At 31.5% G+C, this 24,795-nt stretch overlaps 1 protein-coding gene across 1 annotated transcript; it reads right to left on the bottom strand.

Moving 5' to 3' along the window:
• Positions 1 to 5,883: 5,883 nt before the first annotated feature.
• Positions 5,884 to 22,571, bottom strand: LOC145331242 (FMRFamide receptor-like). The gene is made up of 6 exons (XM_080175859.1): positions 22,500 to 22,571; positions 15,158 to 15,220; positions 12,639 to 12,742; positions 8,845 to 8,915; positions 6,884 to 6,951; positions 5,884 to 6,012 (listed from the first exon to the last, which is right to left on the bottom strand). Exons 1-6 carry the CDS (start codon positions 22,539 to 22,541, stop codon positions 5,884 to 5,886), a joined length of 477 nt encoding a protein of 158 aa, XP_080031985.1. The 5' UTR covers positions 22,542 to 22,571.
• Between the last annotated feature and the right edge of the window lie 2,224 nt (positions 22,572 to 24,795).

Genomic DNA, 24,795 nt, shown 5'->3' with positions numbered 1-24,795 from the left:
TATCTGGTGGATTTTTCTTTTATCTTTTCTATACATATACATAGATTCATTGTTGCTAAAAAAAGTGAGAAACCATTGAAAAAACAATAGACATAATATATCTAGATGGTCAATTCAACCCAAAAATTCGTCAAACATGAAAAGGCATTCCAAAGCAGACAAACACCCAAGAAAATCTTAAGAAATGCAACTATTATGCCCTTTACTACCAAAATCTTTCTACACACTTTTTATTGACTAATTTATAGAGTTTATCTCTAGATTATCTCTATTGAAATAACGAGTGTAAGAGAGATAAATCAGAATTTATAGACTTTTGTCTGAAAAGGAAATGGAGAGAGAGCAGAGATAAAACAAGAAACAAATCATACAATAGTCAGATAAGTAATTCTTTTGTGTATATTGTCTGAAACACTTTTGCACATAAAAAAACACTTAAAAAGAATATATTAATAGGCCTACACAGTATTAGGAAGAAGACCTTAGCAAATGTGCAAAAAAAAAAGGATGAGACACTGGCTTGTTTATTACACTAGTCCCAAAGTTTTCTTATTTGTTGGCACACCAACTTTGGGGGTTTTGTTGAATTTTGATTGGTTGGTTTATTAAGATGAGTATCCACACGTTTCAACTACTTATTATCATCTACAAAATGGATAATTTTGTGCAGCATCATTGAGGATTTACATCAATTTATCTGCCATTGTCTCTTCCATTTAGATGCCTAGGTGAGTGAGACTGTTTGATTTATGTAAATATTATTAAAAATTGAACCAACATTTTCTAAATATTTTGACATTGGGAAATTGAACATTGACACATATTTTATTCAGTAGTGGATATATTTTTCTTTTATGGTAAAGTAGTAGTTTTTTCCGGGATATTTGGATAGTCAAATAAAAGCAAATAATAGTTATTTCTCGCAATGTATTATAAACAGTTTTCTGCGAATATAAGATGTACAATTATAAGATTTATAAGATTAAAACCAGTTTTTTTGGCCCCGAGATGCCGAAGGCACGGGCTTAAAAACTGGTTTTAATCTTATGATTGTTCATTTTTATATTTATAGAAAACTGGATATAATACAATGCTAGATATAGTTTTTTCATATTAATAAGAATAAATACGAGAAAGAAATATTATCGCAAAAAGCTAAAATTTTGATTAGATTTTCCCGAATTTGAGTCTGAAAAACTAGTCTAAAACTTGATCAAACAAATTCAAAGCTTCCCTAAGATGTACAACTCTAACAATGCAATTATTTCAGGAAAAAAACACAAACATCAAAATATTTATTATTTTTACTTTTTCCCTTGTCTCTGCTATTATTACCTATCTTATTTCTTTTTTCAAGTTTCACCAGGGAGAGAAAAGAAAATTGCAAAAATAAAAAAATGAGAAGTTTTCTCTCCAAGTCAAGCACAGTATCTCCCCCCCGAACACAGTAATAGTGTCTGACTGATTATGACGTAACAAAAAAATTAGCCAATGAGAAGCCACTATAAATTTTACCATTGGACAATAACGGCCTCTCATTGGCTAATTTTTTTTGTTACGTCATAATCAGTCAGACACTATTACTGTGTTCGGTTAGGTTAGGTTAGATTATATTTGGTACTGGGAAGCCCTTAGGGTTAAGATCCGATTTTGTCCTGTAACATGTGGAAATTTGAGGACTTTTCACATGCCCGGGTACTGAGGGGGCATTGCAAAGAAAATTATACTAGCACCCTAAATTTCACATTCCCGCTCTCATGTATTCGGCTTTACACTGCACAATTAGGCAATTTTATTAAATCTTAGTTGGTTAATAAACTTTTGAACCAAATATTTTATCTACATATGGGATAATCTTTTAATCATTATTGGGGATGAACATCAAATAATAGTCCATTGTCTTTTCTTGGAATACCTGTCTTATTTTCCCAAAAATAACCTGAGGCCAATTTATACTACAATAGACAGAAGAAGGAAATATAAAAACAAGGATGAAAACTTATATTAGTAGCGAAGCCAAGTAATCAATTTGAAAACGACGTTTATACTTATTAATGCCTTTAGTGAACCAGAAAAACGCCTATTTCTTCAGAAACATAGCAATTGACCAGGGATCCTATGGGACAAGAAACTTTTACAATAAACCGATATACATTGTCAATGATGATAAACAAAATTTTCCCTCTTTTAGATACTAGCGGCTACATCCCTAGAAGATTCTAGGGGCCCTTAAGGGCCCCCCCCCCACCATTTTAATTTGAAGATTAAATTTTTTTTCAAAATTCTTTTTTGGAGGTTGCTCATTTTTATTAGGAGGGACCCTCCTTAAAAATAGTTAAAAACCTTCATTTTACCTGTAAGAAGCTTTTCTGAAAATAAGAACCATAGCGGTTTAGCGGCTAGTGAGATCCTTCACTACATACAAAAGGATAGAATTGTTGATTGAATAGTTTAAACACCGCAAGTTTTAACCAGCCAATCAATATTTAAACCAAGGATACTGGCTACCGTGTATTTTACTTACAGTCCAATAACCTTTTCCTCCCTATTAATGACCAATAAACAGATGTATAAATTTTCAATATCATATACAAAAGCTTTTCAAAAACATAAAAAATGTAGTTATTATTTTTTTCTCTGCTATTTCTTAAAGTAAGAAAAACAGAAAAAGAATATTTACAATATAGTGGATGAATATTTGTAGTTTCACTAACATCTCTTAACGGGCCATATTAAAAGAGTCTTCTTTATTGGAAGCTGTGAGAATTGGTGCAAAAAATATGACGTAACAAAAAAAATTACGTCATATTTTTTGCACCAATTCTCACAGCATCTCTTTATTGTTCTTTTTTATAATTATAAGCTAATTTGAAAAATATGAGCTTTTCCAAAATTTAGATAACAAAAAATAAAAAATCTATCTATGTATAAAATAGTGTTTGTAATGATGCTTTCCATAATGACACTAACGGTTATCCAACAGACAACCAACTCAAAGACAGAGGGGAAAATGGGCTGATTATTATACTAGTCTCTAAAGTTTTATAATAAAATTTCTTATTTGTTGGCTTAACAACCTTAGGGACTATAGTGAATTTTGATTGGTTGGTTCTTTGACTTGAGTGTTCAACCGTATCAACCACTAATTATACAACAGATGGGTTAATTTTGTGTATCATCATTAGGGATGTATATCAATTTAACGTTCATTGTCTTATCCCTTTATTTTCCTGCAACCAACCATTGAAGAGTCTGCTAGTTGTAGGTACGGTGAACACCCTTTTTATTGGCCAGGCCATATCCTCTAATATTTTTATATATATTTGTGTCAAGGTAAATTAAATAGAAGTAGTAACTCCTTACTTTGAGGGGGGGGGGGAGAGGTCCATTAAAATATGAAAAGAATTATTAACAGAATATCTTTCTTGGAATTTCTTTATATCTAAATGCGTAAGAAAATACGGTTTGATAATAAGATTTTATATTTTTGGTACTGTTTTGATATGTTTTAAAAGAGATACATATTTTCTATTCCTAGGATTTAATAAAAAAAATCATAAATCCTATTAAATAAAGTAGTAAGCTTTTTTGTTTGTAGCGAAGGATCTCAGTAACCGCTAAACCGATCTGGTTCTCCTTTACAATAAAGCTTCTTATAGGTCCTGAGATGGCTTAAGGCTATTTTAGTTTTTACATTTAAATCTCGGTATGGTTTTATGCTATTTTTTAAACCTTCAATATACCTTCAAATATATAATCCCTGAGGGGCGCAGCCGCTAGTGGTTATTAAAAAATGGTATCCAAATCTTCCTTAACTTAGCTTGTTATTTATAATCTATCTGGAAACGAGAAGACAATAGCAACAAGTTGATTTTTAAGGAATTTGAAGGAACATTAAATTAATTTCCATTGTCTTATCCATGAAACCCTTGCAACTGCAACATGCCTCGTTTCATGTATACATTTCTTTTTCTTTGAAATTTCTGGTTACACAAGTTAAAACAGGGATGATTACAGTCAAAAGTAGCGGAGATTTCTCATATCCTTACCCCACTCCTTTTTCTATTCTTTCTTTTATCGCTCCCCCCACATTTTACGTTGGAGACTAGCACATACATTTACTTTGTTATTTGGAAATTAGCATCATTTATATTTCTTTACCAATCTGAAACAACTTTCTAATTTTATCTCCTTCATTTTCTAGCCCTTTCTTTAACTAAGGCTCAAACCAACCAACTAGCTGACCAACTTTCATAAAATATAAATGAAATAGTTTTGCAACCCAAAAAAGAAAGTTTCCAAAAAAGTTGAATACGTTCTTGATCCTTTTTTTGGAGCAAAAAAATTGCCAAAAAGTGATATCTTATGAAAGCAAAAATATTTTGTAAATGCAATTTTTACACAACTAGCAACTTAACCCCAAGGGACTGTCAAAATAGCTCAAAACCTGTCCAGTATTATTAGGGATTTCTTTTCAGTAAGTGGCATGAGAGTATAGAATTAAAGATTCAAAAAAATCATTTGGGGTTTACCAAGATTCTATAAGCCCATTGATCAAAGAGATAAAAAGGCTTCCTTTCTCATTAACTTGTGTTTGTGAATGCTTAATCAAATAAGCTATCAAAGAAAGAAATACAATTTATTAAAAAAGTTTCAAAATCATCGCCACTGCTGGTAGATATCCTCCTTGTTAAAAAAACTATACTGTATATTTCATAACAAATGTGAATATAAATAGGATTAGCAATAAAAAAGTTTTCATATACAAATATTGTATTGCGAAGATTTTAACTGCTTTCCTCAAAACAAGGATGATAACAATCATAGCCGTGAAGCTCTCTAATCAAACGAACATGAACACTTGTAGAGTGTCAAAACTTGACAAGCAGAATATTAATTGTAAATAAACTTGCTGCTAAATTGCTTAAATACAGTGTTCTGTTTCAGAACATAATTACATTTTTTGGACTAGCTTATAATAGAGAAACTTCAATAAAATCACTACTTGTACCTTGTTGTCCTAGGAATCAATGCTCCAATATTAGGATAATAATATCATACAAAAAGTTGTCGTGAAATTGATAAAAATCAGCCTGTTTTAAAAAGATGTACGAACTTTCTGGTAATGATACAGAACAAATTTAATTATAGAAAAGCTTAGCTTTTAGAAAGTTATTCAAAACATTTTTATGCAACAAAGCTTTAAAGCAACCATTGATACATAATACATAATAGATATATCAATTCAGTTGCTGAGATCTTTGCCTCAATCTAAATCTTTGATTAATGAAATTTTTAGAAAACATTTAAATTTAATTTTTACATAAATTACAATGTACTCTTATCTTTTTGTACATAAATATTTATTACCTTAATAATTTGTCCATATATAAAAATGTTTAATTATTATTGATTATAGATATATAATTATGTTAACTATAAATACCTAATGCCTCAATGATTATAGGTATTTCTGCAGAATACTTTAACAATATGCAGAAATTAAGCATTTGCACATATTTTATTTCTTATTTGCAAAACATCGATTAGAGAGGTTAGGTCAATCAATTATTACAGCCAGGTTCGATCAATCCTACTTATACAATTCTTTTAATATCAGTCTATAATTTTATATAATTTTTATGATCACACTATTTGAGAATAAAATCGTTCCTTTTTCTGTAAAAAGTGTAAAAAAAAAGCAAAAGAACTTATATTGTATGTGGTCTACTCATTACCCCCACCTTCATTTAAGATACATTTAGTACATAGAAATATTTAGTACATGTTTAAGGCTTACAGCCATATAGAAATGACAAAAAAAATATCATTAAATTTAAGTATAAAGAAGAGCCTTTGTTGTGGCTCTAGCAATATGCAATTCTACCAAAGATGGTTGTTATCTATTTCTAGAAATGAATTCCTGAGTTCAAAGAATTTTGGAATGTTGAAGGCAATTGAGAATGCTATGATGGGAAGGATATACAGGTTGGCTGACCAACTGTGGTAAAACTAAAAAAGAATAGAAAGATAGATAAATCAAATAAAAGATAGATTCATCAATAGATAGATTACACAGTAGATTCATTGATATATAGATTCATCGATTGATAGATTCATTGTTAGATAATTCATTGTTAGATAATTCATTGATAAATAGATTCATCAATGGAGAGATTCATCGATAGAGAGATTCATCAATAGATTAATTCATCAATAGATTTATTCATTAATTGATAAATTCATCAATTCTTCATCAATTCATCTATATATAGATTATTCAATAGATATATTCAGTGGTAAATAATTTATTGATAGAAAGATATATTGATATATTACACAATAGATTCATTGATAGATATATTCATTTTTAGATAGATTCTTTGATTGATAGATAGATCATTTATACCTAGACAGATTCATTGATAGATAGTCTTATTATTAGATAGATTCATTGGTATGTAGATTCATCAAAAAATAAATTCATTGATAGATATTTTTATCATTTGATAGATTCATGAATAGAGAGATTCATTAATAGATAGGTTCATCAAAGGATAGATTTATCATATTCAACGATAGATAGATTCATTATTAGAAAGATTTATCAATAGATAGATTCATTGTTAGATAATTCATTGATAGATAGATTTATTGTTAGATAATTCATTGTTAGATAATTCATTGATAGATAGATTTATCAATAGATAGATTCATAGATAAGTGACCCAACAATAGATTAAACATCTATTGGATACATCAATAGATAGATGCAACCATAGAAAAATTTCATTGTTGTAGAGAGTAATATATTGTGATTAATCGATTAACAGATAAATATTTGATTGATAGATAGATTATAACTATTCTAGAGAAGCTTTACCTTAAAAAATGGATGGCAAACAGTTGTATATCTTTCTATAGCAATCGCCAATGTCATATATATTGAACCTGAAAAGTAAATATATTTTACAAAAAAAAATACAAGAGTGATACATACAAATTACAAACAGATAAACTGAAACAGTTGGAATGATATGTATTTCAACATAAGCCTACAAAAGGTATTTACATAATTTTATGCTTTCTTTGGTAGTTTCATACTTGGTAATGGTCATTGATTAAGTTGAAAATACCAATTGAAGACATATTTAATTCAATGTTTTTATGGTTTCTACCTTTAGAGCAAGGACGTCCAATGGGGGGGGGGGGGGTTAAAAGAATGATTACCCCCCCCCCCCCAAAAAAAAAAAGAATAATTTTGAATTTTTACCCCCTCAAAAAATTAAAAAGCATGGACGTCCTTGCCTACACATATGATTGAAATATTCCCATTTTCTAACTCCCCCCCCCCCCCCCAATCACTCATTGACACGTTCATAACAATGCCCTTGTCTAATATTTATCAACATTACAGTATCTTATAACACTATGATATGTCGATATGATAACAGCACAAAAATTGACATGGTTGTTTGTCCGTGATAAATTTGTAGTTGTCAATGTTTTGTATTTATTTGTCAAAGTTGGCAACATCTAAAAACAAAAGTTCTGTACGCATCCTACAAAACTTGTGTGCTCATATTTATTTGAAAAAATCTAAAAATTCCTATCTAAAGAAGATAGTTGTGTGTGTGGGGGGGGGGTGAAGGTCGACAATCGACTTCAATTTTTATTTTTTTTTTCGGAGCGGGTTGGGTACTAGAGGGCGATGTTGTTCTTTTTTACAGTAAAGCTTCACAAGGGCCCCGGGAAGCTTTATCACAATTTTCTAAACCTGTGATTTAAAAAAAAAACTAAAATGTGTTGGAGGGTCAACTCTTACCTCCTCCCCCCTTCCCTTCCGTAAACATTAAACATGAATATAAAAGTATATTTTGTCATAATTTTATTGTTTTTAATTAATTATAACATTAATTATAAAATTATACTGGTATCTTAAGTTTAAGAACCTTACTTGGGTCAACAATTTTAAGGTTTTTTAAAATTTTGATTGGTTGGTTCAAAACTAGTTTTGTCCCAACCAAACCGTTTAACCAATAATTCTAACATACTAAAGGGTTAGTTTGTCTATCCTAATATCAATTAATCCTTCATTGTCCTGTCCCTTGATTCGAGAAACAATCTTTTATTCCTGGTTTTACCCCACAGTGCAACTGATACAATTGTCATATAGATGTAAAACATAAAAGAATATTGCATTCTTCATAAATATCAAATTGTATTTTGCACAACAAATACATGACATGAAAAACATGGATGACAACATCCTTAAGTAGCTAAGCTAAAAAAATAAGAATTAAAATTGAATCGATCTAGCACCCCAATTAATAGACAAATCTGATGAAACTTGGTAAAACACGTAAACTGTTAATTTGTTAAATACCTAAACATTTTAACCATTTTTTTAGGGAGACGAGAAATTTACAAAAACACAAAAATCTAGGAATCGCACCCCAATTAATGGGCAAATCTCGATGAAACTTGGTTGAAATATGTAGAATGTGATCTTATTTAATCCTTAAAAATTTCAGATGTCTATCTCAAATTGAAGCAGAGAAAATCATGTTTACCCCATAGCTTTACGGACGGACTGACAAACAGGCAAGGCAAATTATAGATAAGCTTTGCTACTAAAAATTAAGAATAAATAATGAGGTCCAAAAGCAGTAAACATTAGAAACCAACAAAAAGAAAGCTTAAAAATCCCATTTAGGTTAAACATTAAGAAGTTCACTTAAATTATATTTGACCATTTCAGAATCATTTGTATTATAACAGGCTAGGGCAATAGGTCTGTCTGCATCTAAATAACTAAAAAACAAAGGAGTAACAATTAAATACCTGTAAGTCCAATTTGAGCAAAGGGTAGAAGGCTTGTGAAAAATCTTTTAAACGTTTCTGTCCCTCCAATACTGAAAAAAATATATATATTAACAAGGATGAAAATATCCAGATCATGGAAAGAAAAAAGTAGTGGATTTCTTCGTATTTTCACACTAGCTTTTGATAGGTTATTTTAGGTTAGGTAAATATTAATGATTGTCCCGCAGGGTTAGTACCCCCACAGGTGCTAGAAATAGGAGAAAAGCTACAGTGAAAATACGCAAAACTCGAAACTTTGTTTTCCTTCCATGATCCAAACATTCATTAGTAGCAAAAGAAATTCACCAAGTGACAAACGAACATAATAAGCTATATAGAGCCGATATTTATTTTTAAAAATTCTTTTTTTTTTAAATTTAACCCCCCCCCCCCCCCCAAATAAAAAAGCTTGGACGCCCCTGATTGTATTTTATCTTTTGTAGCATAAACTACAAACCAACGGATAAAGTAAATTGAATACTTGAATATTATTGACAAAGTTAAACTTTACAACAAATTTAAGCTATCTATCTTAAATAGAGACTGAGAATACACGTTTCTCCAAAAATGTTCCAGGCAAAACAATTCATTCAGGTTTGCTGCGTCAAGTTATATCAAAGTCTTGTAAACCAAAATTAGCCTCATTAAAAAATACTTTATTAAAAGAGTTTTATACTGTACTCGTTTAGTGTATTTTAGATGAGATAACTTAGAGGACGTACTTACATACCTTAGTTTCATAGAAGCTGTGCTGTATGACTGATACGAAAAATTATAGAGTTGCTACTACATCCAATATTTTTTATATTTTATGGACTTTTGTTAATAATACTAATATATTGGACTTCATAGCAATATTTCTCAACATTATTGAACATTTTTTCAGAAATTAGGGTATAGTGTCTCTACAAGTTCTACAATTTCTGTCTGTCTGTCGGTAACGCTAATTAACTGTTTATTGCACTCTGTAGGAAAAGATTATTTTAGAATCTTATATTCTTTTTTTATGCATACAAGAAACTATGTCCCTAGAAGCCTCTAGGGGCACTTAAGTTAGAAATTTGTTTCAGGTAGGGTAAAATAGTTAAAATTCTTCTCTGAAGCTTCACTGTATAGAAGAACCATATCGGTTTAGCAGTTAGAGAGATTCTTTGCTACAGACAAAAAAAAGCTTACTTCTTTATATAATAGGATGTTCTTATGTCCGTCAATCCATAATCCATTATCAAGGTAGAAATAGTATTTACTTAGCTGCTTTAGAAGATAGAGAATGAAATTTCTTTTGAAGATTCTCTGTGTCTACTCTATATTTACATTCGTCTGTATGGCTGTACATGCCATTTTCCCTTATCATACAACATGATAAAAGAACAAGTGATTTTTCATTGATATTATTAAAACCAGACAAAAATAATTTTTCTTGAAGCTGTTTATAGTGCCTATAAAAAATACGTCATACAATACAAATGACCAATGGTAGGCCAGTAAACATTTTAATTGACCAATGGTAGGCTAGAATGACGTCATTTTTTATAGCTTTTAAAGAAAGCTTCATTTTTCCTCGAATGCCCCATCCCTTGCGCTAGCAGTATTGAAAATTTCTTATAAGATTTATACACTTGATATTTGCTGGATTAAAAGTATAAAGATAACTAGACATATAGGGTCATGTAACGTTTTCTGCTCTAGCAAGCAGGAACAAAATTTTACCACTTAGGATAGGATAAAAGGTGCTTTCCCACAAAGTGCCTATCGAGCTCTAAAATATCCGCTGAAAAGGAGGCGGTGCAGGTGGTAGTATTTTTTACTATATCTAGACCTAACTGGCCAGATTACGGTGCCCTAACTCTGCGAGGCTACCAAGTACCCAAGTACCTAATTTGACTTAAAGTATTAAACCAGCAAAACAAAAACTCCCCTTTTAAAATTTATTCTGAAAAAACAAGGGGGTCGGCTAAAATCTTATATTTTATTTATATCTAATATTTATTGTAAATTATTGTATCAAATAATATCATATGAGACAGACTAACAAAAATAACTTATAAAGAAGCTTTGCCTCCTATACAATAAACTACCTCACTTAACTAAAGTAGCTTTTCTACAGTTCTGTCAGTCCTTATTGAATTTTTGTCCTGGTTTCGCAACAAATTTATTTAAGATTAAAAGCGCTGTAGAATATTTGTTATGTTCGTTTGTCTGTTTGGTTAGATTAGCTTTCACGGATTTTTTCGTCCTTGTAAGAAATATGTGCAAATATTGTGTAGAAATGTTATATAAATAAAATAAAAATACGTAGGACGTCCAAGTTAAACTTTGGTGTGGTATTTAAGTCAACCATGATTACATTATTTCGACGAAAATATTATTCTTACAGCATCATAGCCATAACAACTTGATTCTTATAGTCGATTAAAACTACTAGAATTGTATCAGGACTCGGCAGCCGCAACTAAGCATCAAATTTAACCCCGTTTTGATGCTTCGAAATTTCTTAAAAACAGATATTGCCATATTTGGATCAGGTTTTACAGGCGGCTTGCAAGCGGCTGCCGAGTCCTGTATTATAAGTCAATTTGAGACTTCAAAGTTTAACTGGACATATCAAAATGAGATGAAAAGAAATACTTTCTGAGAAAATAAGAAAGTTGTATGACATCTCACTATACCTGGGTTCAATTCTTTTATCCACCAGGGGTACACAACCTCCCCCACCCCCTCCCTTATTTTCACATTTTTACAACTTTCAGAAACCTTAATTTAAATAGCTTCCTGAATTTAAAAAAAATGTATATTCTGTCAAAATGCTGTAATTTTTTTATGCTTTGTATTAAGGTTACAAATAAGGTTATCATATTATATAAAGTAGTAAGGATTTTTGTCGTTAGCTTAAGATTTCTATACCTACTAAACCAAATAAGTTCGCCATCTTATTTTGGAATGTTTTAGGCTATACTTCAGGGCTTGACAGCCGCGCGCCAGCCGCTTATAAGCTTTAGGAAAATTAACCTTTTCCAATTTAAAAAAACGGCTGGATTTCTACTCCTGACCCAAATATGGCAATCCCTGTTTTAAATAAAATTTTCAAAGCATCCAATCGGTTTAAATTTGAGGCATAGTCTCGGTTGCTGAGGCCTGCTATTTTTCTGCTCTTCCCTGTCTCTTATAATACAGAGCCCCTAGATACTACAGGCGCAGCCAATAGAAGAGCAAATAAATCATGGTACATATTTGAAAAAAATAACCCAAAGTTGCAATAAAGTGGGAAAAGGGGGAGTTTGCTTATTTCGCTGAAAATGAAGGATTATCACCCCACCTTGACAGAAAGTTTCAGGTGAAAACTAATATAGTTTCTATAACATGTCTCTTTTCACACGCTTACCCTCTCTCATATATGTCTGATTGTCTGTAATGCATACATCATAGTCATTTCATCTTTCTATACAGAAAAATAATTTACTCCTTGATTTTAGTAAAATTGTGTACCTTGATGTTCAAGGTCTAAATCTGGCAAAGTGTAATGAGTCTTTTAATATCTTTTATCTATTACAAACCATTGCATTGGGTTAATATTAATATATCATTTTTATTATTCATTTTGGCGATTTTGGCGTTGATTGTTATGACTGAATGTAGTACTATTTGTCAGCTATTCATAAAAATTGTTTTATAGCCATTGAAGGCGACATTCAAAAGGCAAAAATGCCGTGAAACTTTTGAAGCAAAGACGACAAATAGGAGCTCAAATGCCGCACTAATTGTATGATACTTACTGGAACATATTAGGAATGCCAAACATGAGAATGGATAGGACAACATACATCAGATCAAACGCTGCTAAACTCTGCATCAACTGATGGAAATTTGTGTTACCCTCCTAAAAAATATTAATTAGTGAAACTGCTCCGTTTTCTTTGTATGATGATATGATATACGATGTGCGCATCAATGAAAAAATGAAAATTTAAGCTTTATTAGGTTAATTCAGTTATGTTAGGTTAGGTTGGGTAATATTAGGTTAGGTTAGATTAGGTTCAACTAACTTAATCATCTTTCATTGATGCGCGCATGCCACGTAACTTCTCAAAATCATATCATCATACAAATAAAACGGAACAAAACAATTTATGATATTTTAATTAAGTAAAATTTAAGCTAGATCATCAAAACTTTATTATCAAAAATGTGATTTTACTGGTTTGTAAAAAAATATTTATTATACATTAAAATAATAGTTATATCCTACAAAAGTTAAAAATCAACATAAATCAAATTGACGTACTGACTTTCTTGTAACGATTATAGAGTTGACATGCTTCCTAAATCATACCTATCTGTTATAGGAATCATTATGCAAAGTTTGAGATCAATAGGACAATTCTAAAATGTCTAAATTAACGAAAAGAACTAACCGTTCCGGACGTACGGACCTACTCAAATTATAGAAGAGCATTGCTTATAAAATTAGAGATGGAAAATCAAACACTTTGATTTAGTCAAACTGCTGTTAATCTGTTAGTCTGTCTGTTTGTTTGTTTGTTTGTCTGTCTGTCTGTTTGTTTGTTTGTTTGTCTGTCTGTCTGTTTGTTTGTAGCGAAGGATCTCGCTAACCGCTGAACCGATCGGGTTCTCCTTTACAGGGTAGCTTCTCATAGGTACCGGGAAAGTTTATAACTATTTTCTTGGGGGGTGGGACAACCTTAAACCCCCATAAAAATGAAAAATACCCCCCCCCCAAATTTTTTTTTCTTCAATTTTCTTTAAAATCTAAAACACGAAAAATAAGTTTGATAAAACCTCTAGGGGCAACGCCCCTAGAGGCTAGGGGCGAAGCCGCTAGTAAGATAAAAGAAATTAAGTAACTTTTATCGATAATTGTTCTTTTTTAATGTTTATCCGTTTTCTCTCAGCATGATTAGATAAAAGTTTATTGGTCATAAACTTTTTTTTTGCAAAAGATAATACAGTATTAGACATAAATACAACATTGACAAGGTTAATTATGTACATTAGTAGCGAAGCAATAATAAAATAACTAAATTCAAGAAAAAAAAAATGGTAAAGCTGTTATATGAAATATCGGACATCATATTACATAAAGAAGTAATGTTTTTTTGTCTAAATATTAAGATTTCAATAACTTCTGAACTGATTGAGTTCTCCTTTTTAGGTCCCGGTGTGGATCAAACATCCTGGTTCTTTTTTGCTGTTATTTTTCAACTTCAGTCGCAAATGACAAAGTACTTGTTGAAACTATATAGTACAATAGTAGATTGAATATTGTAATAAGACAAATGTTGACAAAATATCAAGAGAAAAAATATATGTCGACTAAATAGCAGCAATAACCAATGACAAAAAAAACATTTGTTTGATATTTATCGCCAAATTCTAGATTTCACAATGACATAAAAGTTATTAAGTTGCTTTGAATGCAAGTAAATACAGACAAAACAAACAAATGAATTGATAATAATCAACGTAATTATGTAAATAAATAAAACAGGTATAGACGTCCTAGGGTGGGGGTAAAGGGATGTTTACTCCCCTCAAACTTTCAAAAATACATGAGATAACCCCTCTCAAACCTTTCATTTACCCCCCTCAAAATGAAAAGTTTGGAAGGCCCTAAAAACAAGGATAGTTAAATTAAATTAAGATTATCGATCATACTCAATAAACTGTCAGTATGTCCCTGTGTCAGTCTATCTCTCTATGAGTTTTGTTTTCAGTAAACCAAACTCTATAAATGGGTTATCTTTGTTTGTCCTTCCTTCCGTCACAATTTTAGCTAGCCAGGTTTCGCTTTTTTATTTAAGAAACGTGAAAGCTTTAATTGCTGCGTTACTGATGTTAAAAGTAAAAGCTAGCTAAACATAATTGAACAAGGATGAAAACATACATAAGTAGGGAAGCACAAAAATTCGTAGATAGGACTGACGGTCATTGTTGTTTTCTTCAAAATACGGGAAATTTAATTTTGATATCTTTAACTAGAAAAATTTTGAAAATCGGTCCATAAACACCAAAGATATGGGGGAAAATGTAAAAAATATTAAAATAGCCAAAAACCTGCAAAAAGGCAGTCTGACCGTTGATATTTAAGAAACGTGAAAGTTTTAATTGCTGCATTACTAATTGGCTCCTTAATGATGGGAATGTTGTCAAAAAATTTCAGCATTCCATTTTTTTTAGGAGGTGAGTAAATCCCATTTCCCCCATAGCGTTACGGACGGACGGACGGACAAAGTGAATTATAGAGTAGCTTCGCTACTAAAAAGAAAGAGCTTACCATCATTATGAACATTCCAATACAGAGGCAGTTTCCAACACTTCCCAGCAGACCAACAACTGTCTAGATAGATAGATAGATAGATAGATAGATAGATAGATATAGATAGATAGATAGATAGATAGATAGATAGATAGATAGATAGATAGATAGATAGATAGATAGATAGATAGATAGATAGATAGATAGATAGATAGATAGATAGATAGATAGATAGATAGATAGATAGATAGATAGATAGATAGATAGATAGATAGATAGATAGATAGATAGATACATAGATAGATAGATAGATAGATAGATAGATAGATACATAGATAGATAGATAGATAGATAGATAGATAGATAGATAGATAGATAGATAGATAGATAGATAGATAGATAGATAGATAGATAGACAACAAAACACAAATCAAAGATGGCATAAAAGGTTTTAAGTAAATATATGGTAATTTTTGTCTGACTCCTTTAGAATATTAGAGAAAAAAATGTGCACATAAAATGTAACCAGAATCTTGTATACAAGTGTACAGGGTGCTCTACATAAATTGACTATAATGATTTGGAAATTTATCAAAAGGAGAAGAGGAATAATTTACCAAACTGAAGATAAACCCAATGAATGTTTTTTTACTCAAAGCACTGAAACTTTCATCCCTTTTCTTTAAATTAACTGAAACTAAGGGGGTGGGGTTAATTTTTTCCTATGTCTAATCCCTGCCGGGGGGGTAATTTTTCGGGGACAATACCTTCATTACTCCAGGGAAAAGGGAATGGGATTCTGACAAACAATTCTAAGTGAAAATTTCCCCTCAGCCCCCTTCCTTTTTTTCTCCCCCTTCTTACCCACTTCCCTTTCAGTTACTCCAAAAATTAAGTTTTACTCCAACTTTACTCCATCAAAATATTTGATTTTCGGCAATTTGAAATGGAATTAATTGGGTGAATAGAAGCCCCTGCATTGCCCTAACTCTGCATGGATAAAGTAATAATCAAACAAACAAAAAACTATCCACCTCCTTATTTCAATTAATTCAACCCCAAAAAAGTTGTTTTTCTAGTTACTGCATGGAGCTCAAACCCTGCTCTCCTAATCTTTACTTAACCAAATTTAAAGTAATCATATAGGAGATGGGGGGAAACAATGTGGGTTGCGGTTTAAGGACATATAATATATAGATTATTTTGGGGGGTGTTTTGTCCAGATTAACTCGCTAGGACGTATTGTAAATATAAATGCTGCGTATTAAATGAGGACCCAGTAGTACTGCTTAGCTATGTAATAACAAAGAAAAGAAACTTTAGTCGTTATAATAAAGGTACTAAGAAAGAGAGGGAATGTCTGATTGAGCCAATAGGAGAATCGCATCGGTACATACATTTAATTTCATTGGTTGAAATTTTGTATACATCTTGTCACGAATGCATGTTTTTTTTCATTTCATACATAGTTAAAAGTCAGCTGTAAACAGTATATTTTCTTAGTAGAAAGCTTTGCGGAATCAGAATTAATTGCCCAAAAATTTCGTTTAAATTTGAAAGCTTCGAAACGAGGTGGATTCTTAAAAAACAAGTTAGGCTGGCTACTCGCTGGTGAGGCAAAATTATTTTTGTGAAAAATCCTGCAAAATCGTATAAAAAAATTTACAAAAAATAAATAAAATATTAAAGGGTTATTTACAATTGATTTTGTTTAATTTTTGTAGATTTTTAATGTGCTTTTGGATGATTTTTCACAACAATAATTTTGCCTCACTATCGAGTAGCGAGTCTATAATTTTTTAAGAATCCACATCAGCTTGAGTCGAAAGTAAACAATACTTTTGTCTGCTGGAAATGTTCCTTCTTAGATTTGACGAAAAAGGGGTTCAGAATATGCTTCTATTCTTCTATTTCTATTGTCGTTATTATTCTTTAATCACAGGACTTACACTTTCCAGGGAGGGAGGGGACATTGGGCTGTTTGTTACACTAGTCCCCAAAGTCTTATAATAACATGTAGTTGAGTATCTGAACGTTTTATCCACTAATTGTAATCTATAGAAGGGGTAATTTTGTGTATTATCATAATGGATGTACATCAATTTATCAGCAATTGTCCTATTTTCATTGAATTATAATTGGTTGGTTCATTTAGTGATTATCTAAACGTTTCAACCACTAAATCTAATTTACAGAATGGATAATTTTGTGTATCATCATTATGGATGTAAGTACGTACATCAATTTATCAGCCATCGTCTTATCCCTATAGTCACCTGTAATCGAACTTGTTTAGTTATTTAACTTCCTTTTTTACCAGATATCAAAGCCGGCGTTATCCTATTTTTAAGAGGATAATACCAAAGCCTCAAATTGATAAATGAAAAATGAGTAAAATCAATTATTCCTCCATTGCCATTTCTTCCCTTTTAAGAGTGAAAATTTCTGCCTGTAGTAGCTGATAGATATTATATTTGCAGATTAATTTTTAAAATTATCTTGCTTCCACTTGTTGATGAGTACTGTATATAAAAAGTGGTTAATTATGGAAAAAAAGGTTTGTAGATTAATTTTACTGTTATTGTCCTTTCCCTCCCTTTCTTATACACTTCAAGTACAAAGGTGTGCGATAACTTCCTCAAATGTATCAAATGATCAGAACCGCACATTATTACAACAGGGATAGGTATAACGTACAAATGAAATAAATCTTAAATAATATTTGGGGGGCAAATGGAGAGGTCGTCAACTTTACTTTATGTTGCTCCCTAGCAACAGCTGAAAACCACGTATAAGTCTCGTGATTTTTTCTGGCACAAACCTTTCTTTTCTTACTTTACTTGCATCATGAACAACCCAATATGATTATAAATAAAGTGAACTTAATGAAAATAGGAAACTAGAATTATCAGGCGATTAAAATGGGCTATGGCACTTATACAATATACATCTAACAAAGGGGGAGGTCATTTTCTAGTAAATTCCGTAAAAGTGTGTAAAGGTGTGCGTGTTATAAGGCCTAAAAATAGTAGTAGAACGATAAGGTGCTCCCTATTGTTCTATTCAATAGGGAATACAAATATATAGAGCACCTTATCGTTCTACTACTATTTTTAGGCCTTATAACACACACACCTTTACGGAATTTACTAGAAAATGACCTCCCCCTTTATAGTGAATGTAATTTTGGCAAAATGTTTTTTTTCGTTTTTCTCATGTCATAAATACATGCAACACTGGCAAAAATACTTCCAATATTTTCACACATATGTCAAAAATGCATCTGACACTGTCATTTACACATCCATAGTTTTTAATTATATGTCATAAATACATTCAACACTAGCAAATATACATCTAGATAAAATTATTGACAGTAATATAAAATCCTTTCCTATATTCTCTAAAAGTCATATAAATCTAACTTGAATTAATCTTTGGAACAAACCTTCTTTTTTAAGCTAATATGTCTTTTTTTGGCAAATATAAAAATCTTTGCGGATTTGATAATACTCGGTAGTTATTGCACACTAAGTATAGACAATAAACCCTGCCTTAGTAGTATTTTAGATATAAGTTTTAAACGTTTTCGGAATTTTAAATATTTACTTATATTGACTATATAATATTTAAGTTCAAAGACATATATTCAAAGAAAAAAAATATATAATTTATTGGCCAGTTGCAAAACATTAAAGAAATATAGGGTCGGTCCGGATATCCGGCCATTTTCAATATCCGGCTGGATACCGAATATTGAAACTATCCGGCCGGATATTCAACAATATAATCTTTTATATTATACTACAAAAATCCCTACTTTTAAAACTTTTAATGGATGTAATTTTCTTAATTTTGAATGCCGGATATCCGGCATTAGAAATCAGATAATTATCCGGTATCCGGCCCAACCCTAATTAAATTGTTAATGAATGAAGTAATCTATTTCTAAGAGTTAAAGAAAATAATAAAAATATTTCTGAAAAAAGGAACAAATATCACAATTCTTTTAAAATGTACAGTACACCGGGAAAAAATGAGTACACATATTTTGTCTACTATAGACATATAGCCATATAAGCAGCTTTAGAAATCAAGGCTTTTCTTTTTTATGATGTGTAATTTAGTTCGTATGACTTGATTGTGGGTGCCGATCTCTCGCTATATTTGTTTACAGCAATGTTCTAGATGTTAAAACGTACTGGGTTTGAACCTCATCCGCACCAAAAGGGCAATAATAGTTATTTCTCGCATCGTATTATAAACGGCTTTCCGCAGATATAGAATGTACCTCAGGGCTAAAAAAACTAGTTTTTTTTTATGATTGTACATTTTTATTTTCGTAGAAAGCTGGATATAATTCGGTGCTAGACATAGTTTTTTCGTATGTATGAGAACCGGTTCCTATCCACCGCTTTCAAATGAATACAAGAATAGTTATTTCTCGCATCGTATTATAAACGGCTTTCCGCAGATATAGAATGTACATTTATAAGGTCCTACCCCAAACGTAGGAGTCCCAAACGTCGGAGTGGACAAACGCAGGAGTCCCAAACGCAGGAGTCACAAACGTCGGAGTGGACAAACATAGGAGTGGGAAAAACGTCGGAGTGGACAAACGTCGGAGTGGACATTGCTTAAGTAAAACGCAGGAGTCTCCGCTATTTTAATAATATGACAATTTTGAAATTTTTTTATATCCCTCTGTCTACAAAAAAATGGTTATGGCCGCAGCGCTCGGCCCCCTAGCCTGCCTAGCCGCAGCGCTCGGCCCCCTAGCCTGCCTAGCCGCAGCGCTCGGCCCCCTGGCCTATAACCTAACCTAACCTAACTAAGAAAAATAAGGGGAGCGAGGGAAGGGGGGGGGTGTATAAAAAATTTGAAAATTGAAAAAAAATTAAAAATTAAAAAAAAGATTCAAAATTGAAAGAAAAATTCAAAATTAAAAAAAAAATTGAAAAAAAAAATGGGACTCCTGCGTTTGTCCACTCCGACGTTTGTCCCACTCCGACGTTTGGGACTCCTGCGTTTGTCCACTCCGATGTTTTTCCACTCCTACGTTTGTCGTGGAACCATTCATAAGATTAAAACCAGTTTTTTAGCCCCTAGGTGCCGTAGGCACGGGCTAAAAAAACTGGTTTTAATCTTATGATTGTACAATTTTATATTCGTAACAAGCTGGATATAATACGATGCTAGACATAGTTTTTTCGTATGGATGAGAACCGGTTCCTATCCACCGGATTCGAATAAATACGAGAAAAATTATTCCAACTACTGCTAACACTTTGTTAGACGCCGAAATCAGGTTCAAATTATTATCCTCATTATTACCATGTACACTGTACAGTCTTGACTATCTGTCAAAGGTTATGCAATCATAGGGCCGGTTGTTTACTTTAAAATGGATAAATGGTGTCCAAGGACCTACTACCAAAATATAGCTTTACTTTGTTATCAACCACGTTTTGATATCTAACATTTATAGTTTTTGTGAGGGTGGTGGGTGGGTAGAGTGGGCACTAAACACGAAATCAGGGAAACTGCAGAAATAGTCGCCCATAAATTAAGGAATTTACTTCCTGATTCCATAATTCAGAGAAAGAGATAATGCTTCAGAAATAAAATTTACTTATTGAATGGCAGGGTAATGGTAAAGATGTTCTTTAATATATGTATAAAATATGGGGCTATGGGGGTATTCAAGTGGTTTACATGTGAGTATGGGATAATGCAACATTTTATTTTCTTAAGTTGTCATATCCATGACCCATAAAACTGTACAAACTACCAGGGATCTAAGGGATAAGACAATGACCCATAAATTGATGTACACCTCCAATAATGATACACAAAATTACCCCTCTGTAGATTAAAATTAGGGGTTAAAATGTTTAAATATCAAATTTAAGAATCAACCAATCAAAATTTACTGAAGTCCCCAAAGTTGTTAAGCCAGCGAATAAGAAACATTATTGTAAAACTTTGGGGACTCGTGTGATAACAGTTCAATGCCCCCTCCCCCCCTGGTACAAACTACTCAACTATTTAATCTAAAAGTAAGATTTATGGGTATTATTCTTTAATTGTTAGTGGAACAAAAAACTATCACCCTTCCCCTCATATAAGGGATATATCACCAATATATTGACAGTATTATACTGACCACAAAAAAAATTACAGACAAAATATTTGATCATTCAAGGCGTGAGTCCTGCTAGAATACCGTATACTAAACTAAACCTAACCCAAATTAATCCTGTAATATAAAGTAGTAGTGTTTTTTGTTTAAAGCTAAACACTTCAGTAATTGCTGGTCCAATATGGTTGTAATTTTCAATAAAATTGAATGTCTTCTTGGGTTTTAAGGCAATTTTCCAGATCTACCCTCGCACTCTCTTAGAGGATAAGGGCCAAGCAACTAGTATGACTGAGGTTTTATTACTTCCTTTATTTGTAAACTAGCGGCTACGCCCCTAGAGGCATCTAAGGGCACTTGATGAGGGAAGAGTCGAATTTAATTTATTATTTTAGATTTGAAAAGAAAAAGTAAAAATAAAAAACGTTTTTGGGGTTGGGATTTTTTTTGGGGGGGTGTCCCCATTTTTAATTTAAGTTAAAAAAAATTTTTTTAAATTCCCAGGATCTATGAGAAGTAACCCTTTTAAGGAGAACCCGATCGGTTCAGCGGTTAGCGAGATCCTTCGGTACAAACACGCAAACAAACAGACATCCTGTTACTTTAGTATAAGGATTTTCAAAAGCCGCTTTGGGGACATATTGAAGCTCTAGTGTCTATTTAGAGAATATTACCAAATTGTGTCCCAAACCTATTTCTGACCCGTAGAATAAGATTTATATAACGTTTAACCTAATCTAAAATTAGTATATAATAGATTCATTCAATTATGTTAGAGCTATACGTACTATTATACCTTACCTCGTAAGGGCGGGATTCTCCTTCGATTTTTAAGTGATTATTCAAAGAATATAAAGCATCATCCGCTTGTAATAAAATGCGATACTCTTACACCCAATGGTAAGTTACATCCAACAGACAACCAACTCTTGCATGACCCTTTCTGAGAGGTTCTTACTGTGGCTGTCTATGGACCAAGGCATTCCCTCTACTCGAACTATTTATGTCACGCACCTGATGTAGCAGCAGTAGGAACCATTTTTAACGTCTTTAGTTATGACGCGGTGTCGGGCCAAGATTCGAACCTTTCACCTTCCCTACGCTACATGTTGAGCCACGATCACGAAAACTATTACTTAAAGATATCAAAATATTTCTAAAAAAAAGTCATATTAAAGTATAGATTAGATATGATTTTAAAAATGTAAAAATGAAACTTACCAGACAAATCCCTTCTACTAAGAATTTGAACTCCGCATACATTTTTGTGTATAGTAGTAATCTGGACAAAAAAAATCTGAAATATTTTTTATTTTACAAGTTTATTTAGATTGTAAATTCACATCAATAATGCATAAGTTGTATTTTTTTAGTTTTGGCATTTTATCATTTAAAAAATCTCATAATTTTTTTTAATCATCCAATTTGTTTCTTAAAAATCATTAGTACCTTTCTGAAGATTGAGAAAGCATAAAAATTCAAGTTAAAGATTTTCATATTGATACATTTAATTCATATGTTCTTTAGATTTAAGAATTGACAAGAAATGAGTATAACAAGGACAATTATATCCATAAGTAGTGCTTAATAAACAAAATGTTATTACAAAAATCTATAGACAATTTGTATGCTTAATGAATAACTAATTTAAAAATGAAAATAATTAAACTCATGGAGGAAGGGGACATTGGTGGTTTATTACACTAGTCTCCAAAGTTTAAAATAGCTTATCTTTATTCGTTGGAACAACAACTTGGTGGGTCTTTTATTGAATTTTCATTAATCAAGTTGCGTGTCCTAAAGTTTCTACCATCTATAGAAAGGGAAATTTTGTGTATCATCATTTGAAATATACATTATCTTATTCCTGATTTAAACTAAACAATATAATATGTTTGTTCGATCTAAACTCATAATGACATAGAAAAGTAAGTACACTTACAGACAACCCTAATTATAGTGTTATTATTTTATATCCTATTTACAATAATTCCAGGTCTAAAAAGTAAAATTAGAAAATGTGTTGGTTCTGAGTGCTCTGGACAAAATGTGAAATATTTTACAAGATTGTTCAGATTAAGATTGTTACGCAGGATCCTTTATGTTTTGAAAGGACCATTTGTCAGGATTGGCTGAGTTTATGGATTTGTTAAATAATTACAGCTAGGGTGCAGCTGAAACTGTAAATAATAACTGCTACAATCATTCTATTTTATAGCCCAGAAAGCATTTTTTGTCTCTAGCTAAGGATCTTCCTAACCGCTAAACCAATATGGTTTGTCTTTACAGTGAGGCTTATTATAGTTACTGAGATTGTTTTAGGCAATTTCATTTTCATAAATAAGTCTGGGTATGGTTTTCGACTATTTTTCTGCTATTCTATATCACTTTGAATATAGCCATCCCTAACGTTGCTGAACTATTTGTGAGTCCCCGAAGCTTAGAAAGAACAGCACAAATGCGTGTGGCTGCAAGAAGCTGAGACTTAAAATTACTTTCATGATTTTCAATAGCCTCAAAGACTGAGAATAGCTGAAGAAATGCAGTAAGCATGTAGGCCGCTAGTTAAACTGGTATTAACCATTTATCATTATAGCTCATCTTTAGAACATTAAATTTCTTGCAGATGGAATGTAATCTATTTTATAATTCTTATATGATTATCATAAAAGAATTATAAAATAGGTTACATTCCAGATTATAAGCTTTTTCAAAATTTTTAGTATCTTATGTAGTTAAAAATGTGGGGGCGGGGGGTTGATATCAATAAAGAATACTGAACATAGTCCAACATGTGTAAATATTCTGTAAATCCCAAATACTATATCATGTAAGAATATATTTTCACAATTATTAGGGTATATGAAAAAAGGGCAATTATGTTAATGAGTAATGTATCAACTTTTAGTTGAAAAAAAAATATTTTTTTGTTAAATCAAACTTATAACTAAAGCTGATAACATAATCTTAAAGAATAACTAAAACAAAAGTATAATAAACTAATTTTTAACCAATTCAATTATATTAAAAATTTTAATTTTAAGATTCCTTAATAGTAGCAAGTTTAAAAGATTTTTGAACATCCTGATTTAAGATTTCAGAAGAAAATGTAAATTCAAAATATACAATTCATGTTCTAATATAAAGTTTCTAAATAACTTGATGTCTTATTTACATAAAGTTTGCCAATATAAATATCTTTATATATCTTTTATGTAAGGGTTAAATTTGTTTTACTACTTGTAAAACAGGGAAACAGGGCAAGGTAGCATTGGCTAAAAACTAGGGACTCAGCCGATAATATGTACATGAAGTATAGAATCCCTGTATTATATTTTGAATAATTGGCCTTGAAATCTTCACAAGAAATTTCGTAAAATTTTTTCTTGCAACAGCTAAGTAAAAACAAGGATGACAACATACATAAAAGCGAAGCACTGAAACGGTAGGACAAACGGACATTAACACTTGTGTAGTGTCAGAACTTAATAATCAGAATATAAATGTATAAGAGTCG

The sequence above is a fragment of the Acartia tonsa genome, chromosome 11 (genome assembly GCF_053477335.1).
Source record: "Acartia tonsa isolate MP-2025a chromosome 11, ASM5347733v1, whole genome shotgun sequence".
Taxonomy (NCBI): Eukaryota; Metazoa; Arthropoda; class Copepoda; order Calanoida; family Acartiidae; genus Acartia; species Acartia tonsa.
The sequence above is the reverse complement of the archived record's forward strand: the minus strand, read 5'-3'. Positions and strand labels throughout refer to the sequence as shown.